Source organism: Symsagittifera roscoffensis, chromosome 7 (genome assembly GCF_963678635.1).
Source record: "Symsagittifera roscoffensis chromosome 7, txSymRosc1.1, whole genome shotgun sequence".
NCBI lineage: Eukaryota > Metazoa > Xenacoelomorpha > Acoela > Convolutidae > Symsagittifera > Symsagittifera roscoffensis.
The window spans coordinates 11,857,118-11,878,523 of NC_087068.1; the positions used below are offsets into that span (position 1 = coordinate 11,857,118).

Consider the following 21,406-nt stretch of genomic DNA (forward strand, 5'->3'; position numbering starts at 1 on the left):
TGGGTCAATTGAGGTAATAGTTCATACCCCGACCATAACATGCGAGCGTCATAAGACCTTTTTTTTACAAAAAAATTTAAATCAATGACCGAAAATGAGGTTAGCTTTTAACGCAGACTGATGCTAACAGGTTTTAGTACTGAGATCTAGGTTTCCAGGACTGATTTATTCCAATTTTTGGTTCCTGGCTCGATTATCATTATTTATCATGCTGTTGTACTTTGAAAAATTAAACATTTAGTCGGAAGTAAAGGCGCCCGCTTGTACAATATATTCATGTTTTTCTCTGATTGATTATGGTTTTAAAGACATATTTTAGGTATTTTCAGGTACTTAGCCGAACGGCAAACTTGGTATCATACACGAATTTAAATAATCAACCGAATTTAAATGGGGGGCCTTAACCAAAACGGCAAGTTTGCAAAGAGTTTTCGAAGGAAAAAGAACTGATTTTGTTCTCATTGAAATAGAATTTTTTTCTGCTCCAATTTAGCTCATTAAGATGGAAATGAAATAGTTCCGGGCGTTACGTATTGATGTGATCGAAAACTCAAATTAGCCCCTGTAACGGTGATAGTTTTCATCTAATTTTTTCAATCATAAGGTTTCCTGGAGCGTTTGAATAACTATATTGCTTTTTATGAAAACCTTTTATTTTGCCTTTTTATGCTGACTGAAACAGTATTTTCTGAGCATCGATATCATCTTTAAGTTCTGGATTTTTATGGAGCTCTTCAACATTATAGTTCAAGTTAAAGAACCAACTTACAACCTAATCTGGTTTGAAATGCGAATTGCTGTGAATTATTTGGGATACACTTCATTTTAATTAATTTTTTACTGGGCTGAGAAATGTTGCCTTGAAAACAATTACGAAGCAAACTGTTGAGTATTTTCTAAGCATAAAATATTTCTGTGAGGCATTGTGATGTTTGTTTAGATGCTGATGATCTACATGGCGCAACACTACAACCCAGAAAAGAAGACGCTGTCTCTTCTCTCTGGAATCGAACTGGACCAGGGCTCCCTCCAGAAGGGTGGTCTGAACAACTTCTGCGAACCCATGCTTAAATTCGCAGAGTCCTGTCACAAGCTGGATCTGCAGAAGGAGGAGTACTACTTGCTCGGAGCACTCATCCTCTTCCAACCACGTTAGTATTGAAACTAGTTGCTGATCTGCAGCAAAAGAGCTCACACAAAGAAATTTGGGCAGCTTTAAAGTTTGTTAAAGCTCTTCAACAAAAACTTCAAATTTCTCAAAAATCGTAGTCAAATGCCAAAGAAAGAAGTCAATTTTTCAATTATCAAGTGGTGATAAAAGTCCAGAATTTTTGTCGCTCATTTGTCTTCGCTCGTTTTTTCTGGCCGCGCGTTTCTGGTCATAGATAAAAATGTTTAAAAATTGTCAAGTGCTTAATTTGAAAGGATTTGGCAGAACGAAGTTTGAAGAGTCTTGCTTTGATGACGTCAATTAGCCTGTAGTTTGAGATATGTTGTTTTTGTGGAAACATCCTCGTACGCAGCACAAGGAGTTTGAATTTGTGGACTCGAATTTTTCTAGGAAGCTGCCTTTGGTTTTATTTTATTGTGTAAAAACGACGTATAAAAAGACCCGGCGTCAAAATTTAATCAACCCTAGTTTGTGACGGTACTCTTATTTTTTTGAAGCTCGTTTGCCAGATTGGATTAATGTTAACAAAAAAGCTTCAATCATTAAAATTTCTCGTATTTTAAAGAGATTACAGTGTTGTAGGTATTTTTTTTTGAAAAAGGTCCAAAAAATCATTTTTTTTCTGGTGAATTTAGTTCATTAACACTTTTTCAATCGTCAAGTGTTCTTGTTAGAGGTGTTTTTAAGGCTATGCTATGTATGAAACAAATTATGCATGCCTAAAATAGGAAGATCAGTGACTGTGGAACACTAGTACTTGTGTGAGTACAATATGATGACGTGAAAAAAAATTAAAAGTTTAAAATCGACAGTAGAGTAAAATTAACAGACTCAAAAAAAAAAATCTGTAACCAGCTTTAACGTAATAATTATACTGAGAGCGCAAACTTCAAGTCATCAAGGTCAGATCGATAGCTGTTAATGTTAAAGTAATTTTAAAGCATTATTTTTTTTGCAAATTCCGGCACAAGCTCGAGTTTCAATAGCCATATAATTCTTACATGGACACTTTCAAGTTTAATCAGCAAAAAATTCCCGAAAAATAGTTTTATGCTTGAGAGTGGCTAATAATGGGAACTTTATAATCAAGAAACAATTCACTGTTTTTGCCTGTTTTCTAAGCAAATGACATGCCATCATTGAATTATTCATAACACTGCATTAAACAGACAACCATAAATAATTGGTTGTCTGAATCTTTAATTTTTATGAATCAAAACAGATTTTCTATGTATTTTTTATTGAATTTTCCCTTTTAAATCCGAAGTAGTTCCAAATGCAACGCTTGAGGTGTAAACTTAATGCTAAGTCTTTCTTTTTATTGATTCTGTAATCAATGGAAACTATACTTAGTCATTGAACAAGTCTCCAATTTTCTTGATCATGTAAAATTTTTTAAAATACATGTAAAATCTTGATCCTAACGGTGTGCTTGTTTTAAAAAATATATATAAAGAAATTTTCTTCAATATAAAAGTTAAAATCAATTATTTTTTCTGAAGGAAAATTTGTGTTAAAAAGTAGCTTAGAGATTTGATTTTTGAAAAAAATGCATTTAATTGTTTGCCTTATCAAATAATGTTTATTCCAATTAGTAACTTTTATTCGTTTTTATGATTTTTTATTCGTTGAACTTTGATTAGAAGAAAGCCTTAAAGTTTTAAAAAAATTATTTTGCTTGCTAAAATCGGTTGTTAAAATTATATGTGTTTTGCTGCGTAAGTTTCATCCCCTGTGATAAAAATGTTAATTTTCTGGTAAATAAAAATGATATTGTTTATTTTAGACAAAATTTCGGAAGATTTGGACGTGGTTTCCGAGAAGTCGATAGATCGTGAAAAGTGTAATGCGATGCGAGACGTCTACTTGGAAGTGCTAGTCGAATACGAGCGGATTCATCGGCCGCCCGAAGTGGCTCGACAGCTGGTGCCACGACTTGTGCTTCTGCTCGCCGACTTGAGCGAACTACGACATGTACACGAGAACTTTTTCGACGAGTTTGACGTCACGCCTCCCGAGAAGCCGACAAGTACGCCGGAAATGCACGAAAAACCGCCACTGCTTCAGAGTATATGGAACGGGAAAAGTGAAAATACGTCGCCGAAATCGGAGTCGCCTACGAGTAGTGTGAGTGGTAGAGACACGCTATCGCCAGATATGAATGGCGAAAATGACGACCGACAGAGCTGTGAAAATGAGGATGAAAAAGCGACTAATGAATGTAAATACGGAATGAAAAAAGAAGAATTGGGAGAGGACGATGAAGCTGCAATTATAAGTGTGATTGCTGATGCGAAAAAAGAGTTGGGCGTTTGACTTTCTTTTTTTAATGTCGCGTCGCGTTTTGAGAAGAAGGATAAAAGCGCGAGTGTTTTCAGGTATAACAAAAGTCAATAAAGTCCAAGCTAAACAAGCAGGGAGTTTTTGTCAGTGCAAATGAAAACAAGGTGATGGTGGGTGTGATCTCAAGAGTTGAATTGTTCACGCAAATATTTTGAGTTCAAATGATATAAACTGAAAACTGTAACTGTATGACTGTGTATAAAGTGGGTTTGAAGCCCGCTTTGAATGCCTGATGTATGAATACTGTTGTGCGGTATTGTCGTTGCCGTGAAGGAGAACTGATGATATGGAAGTGTAACCTGAAAACTGAATTTTGAAAACTTAAATACTACTCATTAATTATTCTATTTTCTCTGCTTTATAGATGTTTTAACCGTGCAACTTTTTTGAAAATGTTTACTGCAAAGAAGAGCTTTCATTGTGTACTGAGTACATACCATTAAAATGACGTTTATTTTGTTCAAATAAATATAAAATTGTTCTGGTGCTCCGCCCTTTCTTTATTTCTTTGTCTTCTATTCTAGTTTAGCCCGAGGCTGGCACCTTCAACGGTAATTGATGCTTTCAAAAAGCATCCCCTGTCCTCGATATGCAATTGTGATAACATATTTTATTACCTGATTAGTAGTTCGCAAATCCCTCTTAAAAGACGTTTGAAACGTCGCTCATATTTTTTGCTATCGTTTTCTGTAAATCAATTTTACAAGATCAATATTTTATATGCGAAAATTTGGAAATTTGTGCATTATTTTTGTTTGTTCTCAATAACATTTGATTTGTTTGCAGGATTGCCTTTGATTTTGTCGTTATCTCAGTAACGAGCAGAGAAAGAACTGTATATGTCTGTAAATCAAGTGTTTTGACCCAAAATTAAAATTTGCAGCTCACTGATATTTGACGGACACTAAGTCATGTCGCTTGTCTTCTGACTGAATGGCCATTGTTTGAATCCATTCAATCGAACTGCTGTTCAAAGAAGGCTCCGCCGCTGTTCTTTAATTATGTACATTCTTTATTTTCAATCAAAACTTCAGTTAAGCTTTCTTTTTTCACTAACAAGCATATGTTAAGTAACACGTTTTTAACTGGCTTATTCAGGCGAAATAGTGCTGATTTAAATTAACCGAACAAAACGCGTTAAACTTCAAATTTAAAACGCGTTTTTCTCTAATAGAGTTGAGTTAAGGTGAAAACTTATGAAGACAAAACTTGCTTAAAATTTTAGCAGGATTAATATGGTGTAATTTGTTTTGCGCAATTCGGGTCCAAAATTTTAAACCAAAAATGGGTCAATTTGGCTTTTCTTAGTTAATCAAAAATTACGCAAAAAAAATACCCGGTCGATCACAGACATAATTATATCAAAGTGAGCTCCTTACGTAGCCCAACAAACTTAAGGTATATTCTCCAAAACATAAGTTATTTTATTTTTGTTTGATAGACAAAAAAGGTCGTTTTTACTATAATAAATACCAGTATTTCAACTATGTATTTAAAAACAATTTTTAAATGATTTGCAAATTTTTTGTGGAGAACATACCTTTCTTAAACTTTGTTGGGCTACGTAAGGAGCTCACTTTGATATAACTTTGTTTGTGATCGACTGGGTATTTTTTGGCGTAATTTTTGATTAACTAAGAAAAGCCAAAATGACCCATTTTTGGTGTAAAATTTTGGGCCCGAATTTCGCAAAACAAATAACACCATATTAATCCTGCTAAAATTTTTAGCAAGTTTTGTCTTCATAAACTTTCACCTAAACTCAACCCTATTAGAGAAAAACGCGTTTTAAGTTTAAAGTTTAGCTCGTTTTGTCCGGTTAATTTAAATCAGCACTGTAGCTGCTGTGGGAAGTTATATATGGAAATCGACGAAGGATGAAATTGAAAAATATTAGCAGAGGAGAGCTTGCAGAGTAGAGTTTGAAGTCCAATTTTATTTTTACCAAGTAAATTTCAAACAGCTCTCGAGTAAGAGTTTTTGCTCAGTTTCGGCTTCACTAGCATTATTGGCCAACATTATTTTTGGCTTAAAGACCCATATTCAAGTCTTGATGATTTTTTGTGATTGACTTCTTAGTTCGAAAGTAGGTGTTTATTCGTAAGTCGATGAACGTAGGTCAGATTCTTATATAGGTCACGTTAATTTTTTAGGGGAAATAAAATTTGTTCAGGCCCATTCATTTTTTTTGCGGTTCAACTTTTGATTTCTTTTTAAGTTCATTTCATTTCCTTTAATAAAAGAAAGTCAAACCTCACTTGAACAAAAAACGTGATCGACTAGTTTTGAAAAAGAAATTTAAATTTCAGATATCCCAGCGAATTTTAACTATTGATCCTATTGAATTTTAACTATTGATCCAGTTTTCTCGAATTGAAAAAATCCCAAGGATAATTTGTTCAAAAGTTCCAAAAACATGATTTCGAAAGTTGAGGTTTCGCAAAAAATTAATTCGTTTTTTTTATTTACTCGCGTTTCATTGACTCTGTTCAAGTTGGCTGTGTTTTTCCTATTTTTTGCGTTTTGTTTTTGGTATTTTTTAGGTTGAGATTTTTCATAAAAAAAAGTCGAATTTTTTTTGTATAATTGCTCTTATACAACTGTCTGTTAGCTGTCTTTTTTAGATTTCCCAGGCAATAAAGCCCTACAGTTTGATCCAGTTAACTCAAATTGAGTTAGATTTATCAAAAAAGTTTCATTCATAATTTACGCAGCATGAAATTTAAAATTTCAATTTGTTTCAAAGAACAAGACCGTTTTCTTTGCTTCCTTGCGTTCGTTAATTTTTTTTCCAACTCTATGTTAGCTATGTTTTTGTTACTATTTTGAAATACTCTCATGATTGGAATCCGATTCTGATTCTTTTTTCTTCATCTACCAATTCTTCACAAAATACTCGTTAATTGGTAATTAGTTTTTTTCAGTTCCAATGAACGAAGTGAAGTTGCCAATAAAAGCCACTAATTGAGTTGCTTTTATTAAAAACGTGTTTGTGATAGTAATTTCTTGAAATTCAAAGACTAAATTCTTTATCAACCAAACGTACAGTTAATTTTTCTTCTTTTCAGTGTCAAACATAAGTTAAGAAACGAGGGCTTTAAACAGGTTTTTCCTGCAGCAGGAAATCATTTGTGGAAACTGACCTGGACGAAATTACAAAATGATAGCGCTTGAGGAGAGCTCGGAGTTAGAAGAGTTGACAGTCCAATTGTTTTTGTTGAGTCTTTTGTTTTTTATTTTGAGAGGAAGTTGTAGATTGTTCTTGTTAAAATTTGATTTTCAGCTGTTTGATATCTGGTTTTTTAAGTTCAACATTACGAGGCCACACTGTGTACTGGATAGGCGCACAATTTTGTGTCTGTTTGTTCCTGGATTCCAGAGGCAAGTCTAAGAACATGTTCCAAAATGTAAGTGGATTCTATTTACAAAATTTTGTGGATTCCGCCTACAAATACCTGTAACATAAATTTTGTCGGTACATTGATTTTGTTACGGATTCCGCAACGAGCAAATATAAGTTGTTGTTCCGGATTCCGCAAAAGTAAGGGGATTCCGCAAACGTAATTGGATTCCGCAAAAATATGCGAATTCAGCTTACAATTTGTGGATTCCGCTGAGAATTTGCGGATTCCACTTATGGTTGCGAATTCCGCGACAGCTTAATTTTACTGAGCACATATTATGATTTGTTCATGGATTCCACAAACTTGTTCCGCATTCCACACATTTTGTTGCTGTTTTTGGAGCAATTTTGAGCAATACTGTGTTTTAGTTATTTGTCCGTGGAATCCAAAACAGCAGAGAAGATCAAAGTAAAGTGGCAATTTTGCGGATTCCGAGAATCCGATATTCTTGATTTTTGCCTATTGCGGAATCCGCTTACAATTCACAAAATGCACAGTTTGGCCACGCAAATCTTTGCAATAAATAATTCCAAAAAACTAATGAAAATTTGTTGCAATTTCGGTTGATTACTCTAGCAATCAGCGTAGTGTATTAGTGCGAACCTTCTTTTTTTCTAACTTTACTCGCAAATCAGTGTTGAATGAAAGTGGAAAGTGCTCACTTATTTGGTGGCATTTTTGTTCTAATCAAGATCCAGCACTGGAAACTTCATAGCATCTGTTCTCAGTTAGTATTTGGCTAGTGTTTGTGAAGTATTAAAGGTGGGTGACTTAGTAGTTAGTGCGTGGGACTCATAATCTGTAGGTTGCAGATCGAAACCGAGACCTATCCTCATTGTTACTAAATCCAGGCATACTTCTACTTTTTTGCACTTTTCATCGTGTTCTTGCCAGTGTTTTTGAAGGGACGCTTCGCCTCTGTGTTAAAGAGGCACACTTATTCGAGTAACAAAAATCCGAACGGCGAGAAAAGACATGAATTCATAACAATTTCGAGATGGGTTTCAGCTCTCCGACTTCCCAGTGAAATTTAAAATGACTCTTAATTAAAAAAAAAGAAGTCAATGCTAAATCTTCTTGAAAATCAAGAAATTTTTTACGCGATTGATCACAGTTTTTGAAGTTGTTGATCACTTACATAGAGCAACTTGATTTTTACAGTTTCTTTGGAAAAAACTTCCAGGTTTCTTATCGCTAAAATAATTTTTTTTGCGGCTTGGCATTTCATTTTTTTGATTTCACGAAAAAATTCAATTAGTAAAAAGAGTACGAAATTGGAATGGTGCATAAAACAGCGAATTATTTTAAAAGAGACTCAAATTCCAGAAATCTCAGCGGAAAAAGAAATATCATTTTCACCCACTTTTCTCTGGGTTATCAAAAAACTATCAAAATTTTTCCGAAAGCTGTCGATCATCAAATGGCTGGCCAATCGGTAAAAATCAATGAGCGAAGCAAAGGTTTGATTTTAGAATGTATGCTTTCTTGTTTTTTTCCAGGTGAAGTCTTATAGTATGGTGACGCTCATTTTAAATTTTTGTTGTTAGAGTTTTAAGTCTTTTTAAATTCAATTTAGTTTTTGGTGCTCAATTGGATGGTGGTTATGCTCTAGAGCCGTGAGTGTGAAAGTGCGTTTTTGTAAAAAAAACGTCAAGGACTCTGAGTTTTATAAACGGATTGTAGTGTTTAGATTTCCCAGTGGAATCAAAGTATTTTATGAGTGTTTCAACGTCACTAATTTTTTTCTTCAAAGTTCAATAATTGAAATTCTTCAAATTTTTTTTTTATTTTCAATGACTCCTTTGAATGTTTTGATAATTTGCTCTGTTTTTATTGACAGGAATTAATGATGACTACGAAAACATTTTGAAGTAATCGAGAAAATTTTCGATTATAATGTTAACAGAAGATTTTAAATCCAGTGCATTAGAAGTTTTAAATAACGTCAAACTGAAAATAATTTCTTCAATTAAAATTTGTTCGCTTAATTTTAGGTATTATAAGAAATGGAATGACAAAAAGAAGAAAAATCATTAAGGGCCAATTTTCAGCCCTATTTTATCTTTTTTCTTTTCATTAATTGATAAGCATAAAATAGCTAGACCGAGACCTGCTTGCTGCAAATTTTAATACGTATGCTAAAACTTCGTTCTCTTGGATCGTGCGTTAGGCCTTTTTTATCCTTTTTTCATGTCTCACTCAGGTTTTTATTCCAGTAATGTTCCATTCGTTTGAGTTCTTAGCAAAAACTAGATCTTAAGTGGCGGTAGTTTTTTTGTATCACCAGATTAAATTTACTATTGAAAGCCGCTATCTTTTCACTCAATGCCCATGTTTGAGCGTGGATAAACTTTTGCATTATCTTTTTAGCTATCACTGAACGAAGTAAAAACACGCCTATTGATCTAAGCCCTCAAAAAACCTTTGAAATTGGTCGAGCCCAAAAACTTTTTCTTGCAATTTGACATTGATTTTTCTTGCAATTTTATGGATCAGCCTTAGCAAAGTATCTATCAATTTTTACTTTGCTCAGCAAATATCTGAAAATTAGTAGTTTTAACCTATTTTAATAATCTTTAGCACTAAAAAGGAAGCACCGTCATAAATACAGTCTCTAGTGTTGACAAGTGAGGACCGTTTTGTTGACCAGTATAACTTTTACCTCAAGGTAGATTTTTAAGCAAGCCTAATTCTATAAACTTAGAGAGCTTTAAATCTATGTTGAAATCCTTTAAATTGGTCCGCTTAATCACATAATGTATATGCTGAGTTGTAATCATTTAATGGAAATTAGGAGCAAAAAACGATGATGTCACCGAATTCGTACTTTTTGTTCCAAGCATTGAAAATAGAGGAACTTTGTATTCGGATATTCTGCATTTTTTTTATTTGCACTCATAATCATATACGACAAACAATAATAGAAAAAAATCGAATAATATACCACATTGAAGTCCTTTCAGTCGTGCTTCAAACGAAATTTAAAAAATTTTTGGCGTCTTCAGAAAAAGTGGTTTAAAATTTTTGAGTTTTGTTTTAATTTCGAGCAAATAAAGCGAGCGAGCCGGCTTGCAATAGCTTTTTGATGCTTCATTTAATCCCTGAAAACTTAGTTTTACCCAAAAAAATTAATTTATGAGTTTCTTAGCGCCAATTTTGGAACCAAAAATTTCAAAAAACTAACAAAAATATCTGCAAAAAATTTTCTAATGATTTTACATTTTTCAAGTTTTTTTTCATCAATTTTTTTTAAAAAAAAACTGTTGTTCAATTTGCCTAATTTGAAAAAAAAAGCTTTATTTTTTGTGTTTTTAAGACTATGCCAGAATATTCTGTGGTACTTGCACAGTGGCTGGCTACCCTTGCTCTTTTTTAACTTTTCTCTATTAGTTTTGTAAGAAAAATATATTCTCCTTTGGTTCGATTGGTTAGACGAGTAACAAATATTTCCTGAATAAGGTTTACACGTGTCATTTATAATAGTAAATACTTGGTGTGATGGCTCAAAGGCCAGTCTCTTTTCAGTTTCCCACCGTTGCGTGAATGTAAAAAGTTGTAAAATTTCGTTCAGCTGGTGCTCACGCTGACTTGTTTGGTTGCAATTTAAAATATCAAAAGTAACTTCAAATACAATTTCTTGAACCTAATTTCAAAAAAAAAGACACTGGGAAAGGACTGAAAAACCTGTAAAAAGAAGAGAAGCAATAAAGTTTTTTATCCAGAGTTAGGTTTGAAAACTGAAAAATGAACATGGTTATTAGACTGTTAATTGAAACTGTACGACACAAATAACGATTCCTAATAAAACATTGTTGTCTTTTTAAAGCAAATTAATTATCAATCAATGAAATGAGGACTCATTTTCGTTCATTTTATTCTTATTTTTTTTAGCAAATTTTTTTAGCGCCAATTTTGGTTGGGGTTTGATTTTTAAATTCATTTTTAAATTCAGCTCCTAAAAAATCAACAACATCAAAAGTACTACCTATCAAAATGACCACTCAATATATTCAGAGAAACTTTTTTTTCTATATCATGATAGCCTTTCGCGAAATTAGCTTGACTTCATGACAAATATTACTACATGAACTCACGGCCTTCTTGAACTGTTTTCATCGGCCCTATCACATTAAATAACGGTTGTTTACTTTACAAACATCTACATTTGAGACGCAATCAATCAAAGTATATTTTAAGCTACCATCCAAGTTGCACGGATGGCTGAAAAATTGAAAGTTTTCCTCGTCTTAATAGTTATTGGTCTCAGTAAGTATAAATTACCATTTATCAAATCAATATTTTTAAATTAAAGATATTGCCACCAATACTGTTTGCCATAAATTTGTGCCAGTTATGCCGCCTTTTTTCAAAATTAATTATAATCAATCACTAGTGCCGAATTTTCAATCTATTTTCAATCTTTCAAATTGTTTTCATCATCAAAAGATTTGCGCTATTAATTTAGGCACGGGGAAAGCTTACTGAGAAGAAACCAAAGAGCTTGAACAAAACAAAACAAAAACGGGTGGATTTAGGGGAGGGTGGGGGAGGGGGCGGACGCCCTCCTTTTCTTAGGGATTCGATCATCTGCCGACCCAAAGCGTCCCCCTTTGTACTTATTTGAAATATCAATTTTTGGTGACGGACCTTAAAAATTTTCTAAAGGCGCCTTTGGAGCCATTATATATTAATTTTGAGAGGGGAGCGCGCGCCGAAAAACGCAATTTTTTGGTCAAAAATTTTCCAAAAAGTGCTTAAAAAGGCTTTTTTTGGCTTGTTTTTTTTTTAATTTTGCTTGCGGCGCAGAAAATTTGGCCAAAACGGACTTTTTTGTGCTTTGGGAGAGCTCGAGAAATCAATTTGGTCAAACTAAAAAAAAATCGACAAAATATTCAATTTTTTTTTTGAAAATCCGATCCCTCGAGAAAATCCTAGATCCGCCCCTGCCGGATGTTAACCGCATGTTGTTTGTCGAAACCTCTTTGTCGATTTTTTTTCTCATTTTTTCTTTAAAACGCTATGTATTTTTTGGTGTCCTACAATTTAATGACATACAATTTAACACCGTACATTTTAACACCTAGTCATTTCACTATTAAAGATAATGCTGTATGAATTCCTAATCTTAACTCTTATCACACCAAAGTTAGTCCTGCAATTAGCACACGCACCATAATGAAAAACTTGGTTTATCTCAGTTATACATGCTAAAAGGAGGCTTCCTAATTTACTTAAGACTCTTATCTACAAGTTTGTAATTTATTTTTAATTAGACTTTTCGCTAAACCTTTATAATTACTAAAAAAAGCTCCTTGTGCTAGTTTATAACTTCTGACAGTCACTTTATACTTTACTCAAATGATAAACAAACGCAAACACAATAAACACATTATGATTGAGTCTTCTTTCGAGTTCACAGTTTCATCTGAAAACAAGCCAATTCTTATAGCGTCCGGCCATGAATTTTATTTCAAGCGAAAAAATAAGCTTACAGAAAACTGGATTTGCTCGAAATATCAAACACATAAATGTCGAGCAACTGCCATTACTGAAAATAACGAATTAATCGAGACGCGTGGAGAGCATAACCACAACATTTCAGCGGGAAAATTGGAGGCCCGAAATGTCATAAAGCATATAAAAGATCTCAGCGAGAGATTTACCTCGACTGTTGCAGTTGCCAGTGCGGTTTTGACAATTACAAACGATTTGGCCACTCAATTTGCCCTCCCAAGGAAAATTATTCCAAAAATGATTTGTCAGCTATATTCAATTCATGTTAGTGTATCTGGCATTGCGCCAGCTTGCATTTACGCCTTCCTTCCGAACAAAACCGAAAAAACCTACAAACGCTTTTTGCAGGCGTTAATTGATTTAGCACCCAACTGCCGGCCTGAAAAAATTTTGTTAGATTTTGAGCAAGCTGCTCTTCAGTCCTTCCAAAAAACCTTCCCCGAAGCACATTTATCGGGTGGTTTTTTCCATCTCTCTCAGAGTTACATGAAAAAAATTAATGAATTGGGTCTGAAAGTGACCTACGAAACGAATCACGATTTAGCGCTGGCTTTAAAAAAGCTGCCATCCCTTGCATTCGAAAAAAAGAAAAGATCGGCGATTCCTATGACATGATTGTTCAGGAAATTCAGAATGTATGCGACAGAAATTGTTTAGAACCCGAGAAAGTTGAGAAAATTGACGAGTTGTGTCTGTACTTCGGCTCTATTTATATAAAAAAAACTTGGTGCCAAACCGTGAAGTTTCCTTCCCACCCTCTCTTTGGAACCAGCGAGATGCCGCCGTGATGGGGATTGCTCGAACAACAAATGCTGTCGAGGCATGGCATTTCGGGATTCAATCATATTTCAGCGAAGCCCACCCAAATATGTGGAAAGTAGGGGGCAGCCTACAAAACAAACTCTTCCGTACAAAAACTCAACTTTTTTGATGCATCGAGTGGCCATAAGTTCACAAAAAAAAATTAAAATGTAGCGACGTTATAGTGCTAAGGCAACAAAAAGTAGGAAGTTAAATTGTAGGGCGTTAAGTTGTTTAGAGTCAAAAAGGGGGAACCGTATTTTTTGATGGGCAGCACAGAAGAACATATAATTTCTGATAGGCATATTGTAAACCATTTTCAAGTTGGCGGATTTATCAAACTGTCTTCGCGTTTAAAACATCTAAATGCTTATGAAACATTCAAAAAAGACACAAAAACGATTAGTTGTGGTTGGAACATCCTGTTACTATTGCACAGCAATCGGATATTTTAGTTTAAGCTTCAATTCATTAGTTTGTTTCTAAGGTGTCATTCAGCTCATTACTTTTACTACTATATGAAAAACAAAAGTAGATCACATCATAATTGGTGTCGTTTTTCATTTGAACCTTCCCAAACCTCGGAAAAGTTTTAGACACACGCCTCTCCATCGGAAGTCATAATGCTACTTCTGCTTCCATGAGAAAATTTGAAAGACGTTACTTTAAGTCGGGATAATTAAATGACCATTTATTAACGAGCGAAAGGTCAAACACAGGAAATTTCAACAAACTGCGATAAACCGTTGTTGTGCCCGCTTATTTACACCTATCTGTAATCTTTATTGGATAACTTTGCTGGGTAGTTTTCTGGGCTGGGTACTATTGCTTCACGACAAAATTCACTTTTGATAAATTGAATTGCAAAAACAATTCGGTTTGAACTTTTTCGTAGGCGATTGTAGCGTTCAGCCTGAGGAGCACTGGACATCTCTCATTTTCTGGGTTCCCAATCACTCCACCTTCTTCGGAAGAAGTTGTCTCCGGCAGAGGTGGTATAACTCCTCCCCCCCCCCCCCCCCCTCTCCACAATCATATCATGATTGTTCATGAGTATAAGGAAGGCTGTTCAAGGGTAAGGAGGTACTAAGATTGTTCGACCTGTTTTACTGTGGAACAAATTTGACCGTTTTCAAACTTATTCATGCGTATAATGGTATAACTTTTCCGACCATTGAAATTAGAGAGGAACTTTGTATTTTGTTTGTTTTTTCTTTTTTTTTGTTTTCCGCGCAAAATCAGGTACCACAAATAATCATACGAATGAATCGAGTGATTATGCCACATTAAAGCCCTTTCAGCCGTGATTTAAGGAGATAAAAAATTTCTAAAAATTGTCCGAGTGTCGAGAGAAACGGTTTCAAGTTTTGAACATGTTTTCACCACACACAAGAAACTAGACTAATTTGAAGAACTTTTGTTTGTAATATTTTGATATAATTGAATACTATATTCGCCTCAATTAGCAACTGTCAGCCATATCTTTTAACTAATTGAACTTTTTTTTTGAGTTTGACTTTTCTTGTATTTGACTTTCTTTCAGTCACCACTATTGCCTGCATACATATGAGAGGGAAAATAACAACAGAAATGCTATCTTGCCCGACGGTGAACATCTCTCGCCTTTGAACAGGTCGGCCTACGAACACATGTTGCAAATGAATTTCGAGCGCATTATACGACCCATGTGGCGCAGAATCAACTTTTTCGCAGAGTTCGAGGAGGCTGGTTGGTAACCGATTTCATCCATTATCGATAGCTTAAATAGTTCAGCTTAATTATTCTTATTTTTCTTTAAAGCTGTTGCCTTTTGTTCCCCCCTCTCTCCTCCCGCCCCCCTCCACCTGCGAACTTTTATTGAATAATTTTATCCACATTGACTGATTGTTGCAAAAGTACAAAAATAGGCATGCAGACGGATATTTGCCAAGACAAAAATATTTGCGGTTTTATATACAACCTTTGTGAAAAAAACTCGTTACACCATAAAATTGATGCTTATGTGAGGCGAGGGTGAAAATAGCCTAACTGTTTACCAGTTGTTTATATTTTTGTTATCTTTAAACTTATCGAGACATTTTTAATAACAAATTCATTCATGCACTTTTCCAATTCCTTGCCTATCAAACTTTAAAACTCTAAAAGACATTGTTGAAAGGTTCGACTTTCGGATATTCGCCTACCATTTCCACTAGCTTGATTCAGCATGAATCAAGTCATTATTTTCTAGCACTGTTCAGTCGCAAAACTTCAAATATGGTCAGTAAAAAAATCGGTCTTCGGGGAAAAGGGGATGAGAATTTCCAACTAATTTTGCAAAAATGGCTCCTTATGGACACTCAGACCTAACTACCAAATTTAGACGACTGATATGATAGCTTTTGACTTTTTCTAGTGTAAGATAAAAATGCTGCTGACCAAAGATTGGTGTTGTGACTTATCTCTACAAGGCACTGTAGCCGGGCAAACTGTAACCATGCGGGCAACTGTAACCGTGCAACTATTGCCTTTAACAAAGTTTGTGAAACTAAAACAGAAAACCATTTTACTCAATTCTGAACAGTTTGATTTTCTCACGTTTACATGTTGATAAACTAGGAATTTATTCTAATTTGGTGAGGAATCTAAGACTTAGGAATAGAATCGGAATATATCAACATAAACTGGTCCACTGGCTAAATTTGATAGGACTACAGTGATTTTTACTAAAATTTTAGGATAGTAGTTAGTCGGCGGTCAGGCATCTGGACAACTTAGTCCCCCCACATTCAACGTCGCTGAGACTTCAGAGAAATGGAAGGTTGATTAACCACTGGTAGACCCCGGAAGTTGTCCGAACAATCTGTACTAGATTTTTTTTGAAAATTACTGAAGTACAACCGATAAATTGTCGTTTTACTTCAGTGATTCTGCGCGATGCTACGCTTTCTTCATTTTTTAGTAACTTTTTGGCATTCTGGGCTAGTTTCTATCCCCGTGCGGATTTTTGTTCTTGCTTTTTTTTTACGGGGAGTATCTCCCACTGAAATACTTCTCGGGTTGGAAACAGTCGGCATCAACGACTAACTGCTTCATCTGGCATTTCACCACAGATTTGTCATTTCGGCTCCCCCACAGAACGAAAACTTCAACAATCAAAATTTTCAACGATCCCATTGACGAATAGAAATAGCAAAACCACGAGTGAAACATCCACAGCCACATTGTCATGACAGAAAATTTGGAGCAATTCAAACGCTCTAGAGCATCTCATCGACGCGTAGTAACCAGATACTACAATGAAGCATACACGATCATTCAAAATCGCGGAACTCTTGATGAACAGGAGTAGCAAGACTTGAGCAACTGGAACTCAACATCCGCAAGAAACAGGACCAACTCTCAAACTTCAACAGGAAGGTACAGGATCTGATCACAGATGACCAGCCATTAGACGATGAGATCCAAGAAGCAGAAGATTTGGACGACAAATATGAACAGTAATTTCATCAAAATCAACAGTTTCTTCAAAGGCTCCAAAGACCGACACGAGTTTTTACAAGTGACAGTCGAACCACAGATGTGAATGTCAACTTACCAAAATTAAGTTTGCCTGTTTTCTCCGTAGGATACTTGGAAAGGAAATCGGTCTTCGACTTGTTCAAAGGAGCTGCGATTGACAACACGAGACTGACGAAGAGCCAAAATCTACAGCACTTGAAATCTACTCTGACTGAAGACGCGGACAAACTACTACATTCCATAACGATTACGATAGACAATTTTGACATCGCCATTGACATTCTGGAGAACCGATACGACAACAAACGTTTGATTTTGCAATCACATTTGCACGAAATCTTCAAGCAGCATTCGTTGTCAACAGAAAACTCCAAAGATCTACGAATTCTCATGGAAACCACAGAGGAACACTGACTCCCTTTGCTGAACCATGGTTAACCAGTCCATCAACAGGATAATTTTTTTCTTTACCTTCTCACGGAACGACTTCCCATTGAAACACGGAGTTTTCTACACCAGGACGAGAACCTCAGCATTACGATCAGCTGAGGAAGTTTGTCGATGAAAGATGCCACGCTCTTGAAACATCATCTTCGCGATAAACATTGATTGGTAATCAACAGCTCGACAGGAAAGGAAGTAACATGACACCAAAGACGCTTCAGACAAATCGAGCTACATCAGACAAGGACGAACGCGAATGTTGTGGAAACCATCGAATCTTTAGATGCGACATCTTCAAAAACCTGTCAATTAAAGACAGTTCTCAACTGATCAAAATGAATCAGCTGTACTTTCATTGTTTTCGACCTGGTCATAGAAATAAGGATTATTTTGGATCTCGATGCAAAGAATGTGGATCACTCTTCTTCCTACGCAGACAGAAGCGGACAACAAGGATTTGCCGAGTTGGAGGCAAGGAAGTTTGCGACAACAAGGGCAAGTTCATCTACTCATCCGGCCCTCAGACAATGCACCAATTTCAAAAGCAGCATCAATTCTTCAGAAGCTAACCAACTATTTGCCTTCGAGACAATTCAACATCGACAATTGGACAACAGTGGAGGAATTACAATTGGCTGATCCCGGATTCAACGATCCACAGAAAATTGACATGATCATTGGAGCAGCACACTACGAAGATCTGATGATTGGAAACAATAGAATCAAAGAACAGACAGGTTCAATTTAAAATCGACTCTCAGTTTTTGGCTGGCTTGTAATTGGGCAACAAAACAGCAACAACACGGACTTACTTCACTACAACAGAAGTAACTTGTCAGCGACGAAAGCAACACAAATTTACAATGTTTTTTGGAAATCGAGGAAGCTCCAGAAAGAAAACCGTGGACACCAGAGGAGCTTTAATGTAAGGATCACTTCAAAGCAACAACTAAACGCTGGCCAGTTGGACGATTTGTAGAATTTCCCAGCAAGTGGAAGACTTTCGTTGCTAATCGAGTAGCAAAAATTCAAGAAATTCCACCCGCCGAGAAATAAAAATTTGTGCCGACGAAAGACAACCCCGCTGATTGTGCTTCTCGATGACTTCTATCATCAGCTCTATCATATCATGAACTTTGGTAGAATGGACCAACATGGCTCTCACAGTGATCAGACAACTGGCTTAGTTCATCTTAATTATTCTTATTTTTCTTTAAAACTGTTGCCTTTTGTTCCCCCTTCTCTCCTCCCCCCCTCCACCTCCGATTTTTTATTGAATAATTTTATCCACATTGACTGATTGTTGCAAAAGTAAAAATAGGCATGCAGACGGATATTTGCCGCGACAAAAATATTTGCGGTTTTATATACAACCTTTGTGAAAAAAACTCGTTACACCATAAAATTGATGCTTATGTGAGGCGAGGGTGAAAAGAGCCTAACTGTTTACCAGTTGTTTATATTTTTTTTATCTTTAAACTTATCGAGACATTTTTAATAACAAATTCATTCATGCACTTTTCCAGTTCCTTGCCTTTCAAACTTTAAAACTCTAAAAGACACTGTTGAAAGGTTCGACTTTCGGATATTCGCCTACCATTTCCACTAGCTTGATTCAGCATGAATGAAGTCATTATTTTCTAGCACTGTTCAGTCGCAAAACTTCAAATATGGTCAGTAAAAAAATCGGTCTTCGGGGAAAAGAGGAAGAGAATTTCCAACTAATTTTGCAAAAATGGCTCCTTATGGACACTCAGACCTAACTACCAAACTTAGACGACTGACATGATAGCTTATGACTTTTTCTAGTGTAAGATAAAAATGCTGATGACCAAAGATTGGTGTTGTGACTTATCTCTACAAGGCACTGTAGCCGGGCAAACTGTAACTATGCGGGCAACTGTAACCGTGCAACTATTGCCTTTAACAAAGTTTGTGAAACTAAAACAGAAAACCATTTTACTCAATTCTGAACAGTTTGATTTTCTCGCGTTTACATGTTGATAAACTAGGAATTTATTTTAATTTGGTGAGGAATCTAAGACTTAAAAATAGAATCGGAAACTATCAACATAAACTGGTCCACTGGCTAAATTTGATAGGACTACAGTGAATTTCACTAAAATTTTAGGATATTAGTTAGTCGGCGGTCAGGTATCTGGACAACTTAGGACCCCCACATTCAACTTCGCTTAGATTTCAGAGAAATTGAAGGTTTATTAACCACTGGTAGACCCCCGAACAATCTGTACTAGATTTTGTTTTTGAAAATTACTGAAGTACAACCGATAAACTGTCGTTTTACTTCAGTGATTCTGCGCGATGCTACGCTTTCTTCATTTTTTAGTAACTTTTTGGCATTCTGGGCTAGTTTCTATCCCTGTGCGGATTTTTGTTTTTGTTTTTTTTTTACGGGGAGTATCTCCCACTGAAATACTTCTCGGGTTGGAAACAGTCGGCATCAACGACTAACTGCTTCATCTGGCATTTCACCACAAATTTGTCATTTCGGCTCCCCCACAGAACGAAAACTTCAACAATCAAAATTTTCAACGATCCCATTGACGAATAGAAATAGCAAAACCACGAGTGAAACATCCACAGCCACATTGTCATGACAGAAAATTTGGAGCTATTCAAACGCTCTAGAGCATCTCATCGACGCGTAGTAACTAGATACTACAATGAAGCATACACGATCATTCAAAATCGCGGAACTCTTGATGAACAGGAGTAGCAAGACTTGAGCAACTGGAACTCAACATCCTCAAGAAACAGGACCAGCTCTCAAACTTCAACAGGAAGGTACAGGATCTGATCACAGATGACCAGCCATTAGACGATGAGATCCAAGAAGCAGAAGATTCGGACGACAAATATGAACAGTAAGTTCATCAAATTCAACAGTTTCTTCAAAGGCTTCAAAGACCGACACGAGTTTGTACAAGTGACAGTCGAACCACAGATGTGAATGTCAACTTACCAAAATTAAGTTTGCCTGTTTTCTCCGTAGGATACTTGGAAAGGAAATCGGTCTTCGACTTGTTCAAAGGAGCTGTGATTGACAACACGAGACTGACGACGAGCCAAAATCTACAGCACTTGAGATCTACTCTGACTGAAGACGCGGACAAACTACTACATTCCATAACGGTTACGATAGACAATTTTGACATCGCCATTGACATTCTGGAGAACCGATACGACAACAAACGTTTGATTTTGCAATCACATTTGCACGAAATCTTCAAGCAGCGTTCGTTGTCAACAGAAAACTCCAAAGATCTACGAATTCTCATGGAAACCACAGAGGAACACTGACTCCCTTTGCTGAACCATGGTTAACCAGTGGATCAACAGGATAATTTTTTTCTTTACCTTCTGACGGAACGACTTCCCATTGAAACACGGAATTTTCTACACCAGGACGAGAACCTCAGCATTACGATCAGCTGAGGAAGTTTGTCGATGAAAGATGCCAAGCTCTTGAAACATCATCTTCGCGATAAACATTGATTGGTAATCAACAGCTCGACAGGAAAGGAAGTAACATGACACCAAAGACGCTTCAGACAAATCGAGCTACATCAGACAAGGACGAACGCGAATGTTGTGGAAACCATGGAATCTTTAGATGCGACATCTTCAAAAACTTGTCAATTAAAGACAGTTCTCAACTGATCAAAATGAAACAGCTGTACTTCAATTGTTTTCGACCTGGTCATAGAAGTAAGGATTATTTTGGATCTCGATGCAAAGAATGTTGATCACTCTTCTTCATACGCAGACAGAAGTGGACAACAAGGATTTGCCGAGTTGGAGGAAAGGAAGTTTGCGACAACAAGGGCAAGTTCATGTACTCATCCGGCCCTCAGACAATGCACCAATTTCAAAAGCAGCATCAATTCTTCAGAAGCTAACCACTAATTTGCCTTCGAGACAATTCAACATCGACAATTGGACAACAGTGGAGGAATTACAATTGGCTGATCCCGGATTCAACGATCCACAGAAAATTGACATGATCATTGGAGCAGCACACTACGAAGATCTGATGATTGGAAAAAATAGAATCAAAGAACAGACAGGTTCAATTTAATATCGACTCTCAGTTTTTGGCTGGCTTGTAATTGGGCAACAAAACAGCAACAACACGGACTTACTTCACTACAACAGAAGTAACTTGTCAGCGACGAAAGCAACATAAATTTACAATGATTTTTGGAAA

The 21,406-nt window shown here is 35.9% G+C and overlaps 2 protein-coding genes across 2 annotated transcripts in view; both read left to right on the forward strand.

The window, feature by feature from the left end:
- The window catches only part of LOC134851513 (uncharacterized), a 46,208-nt gene extending 41,656 nt beyond the window's left edge, over window positions 1–4,552 (forward strand). Inside the window, exons 7-8 of the mRNA XM_063867636.1 lie at window positions 941–1,151; window positions 2,958–4,552. Coding sequence (XP_063723706.1) covers window positions 941–1,151; window positions 2,958–3,487 — 741 coding nt within the window. The 3' untranslated portion in view covers window positions 3,488–4,552. The remainder of the gene's footprint in view (window positions 1–940; window positions 1,152–2,957) is intronic.
- Window positions 4,553–11,070: 6,518 nt separating this feature from the next.
- On the forward strand, window positions 11,071–14,961 carry LOC134850910 (uncharacterized; the record flags this gene model as incomplete). The annotated part of the gene is given in 3 exon segments (XM_063866703.1): window positions 11,071–11,184; window positions 14,129–14,225; window positions 14,777–14,961. Coding segments are annotated over 3 exon segments (331 nt in total), but the record flags the coding sequence as incomplete, so codon positions are not given.
- Between the last annotated feature and the right edge of the window lie 6,445 nt (window positions 14,962–21,406).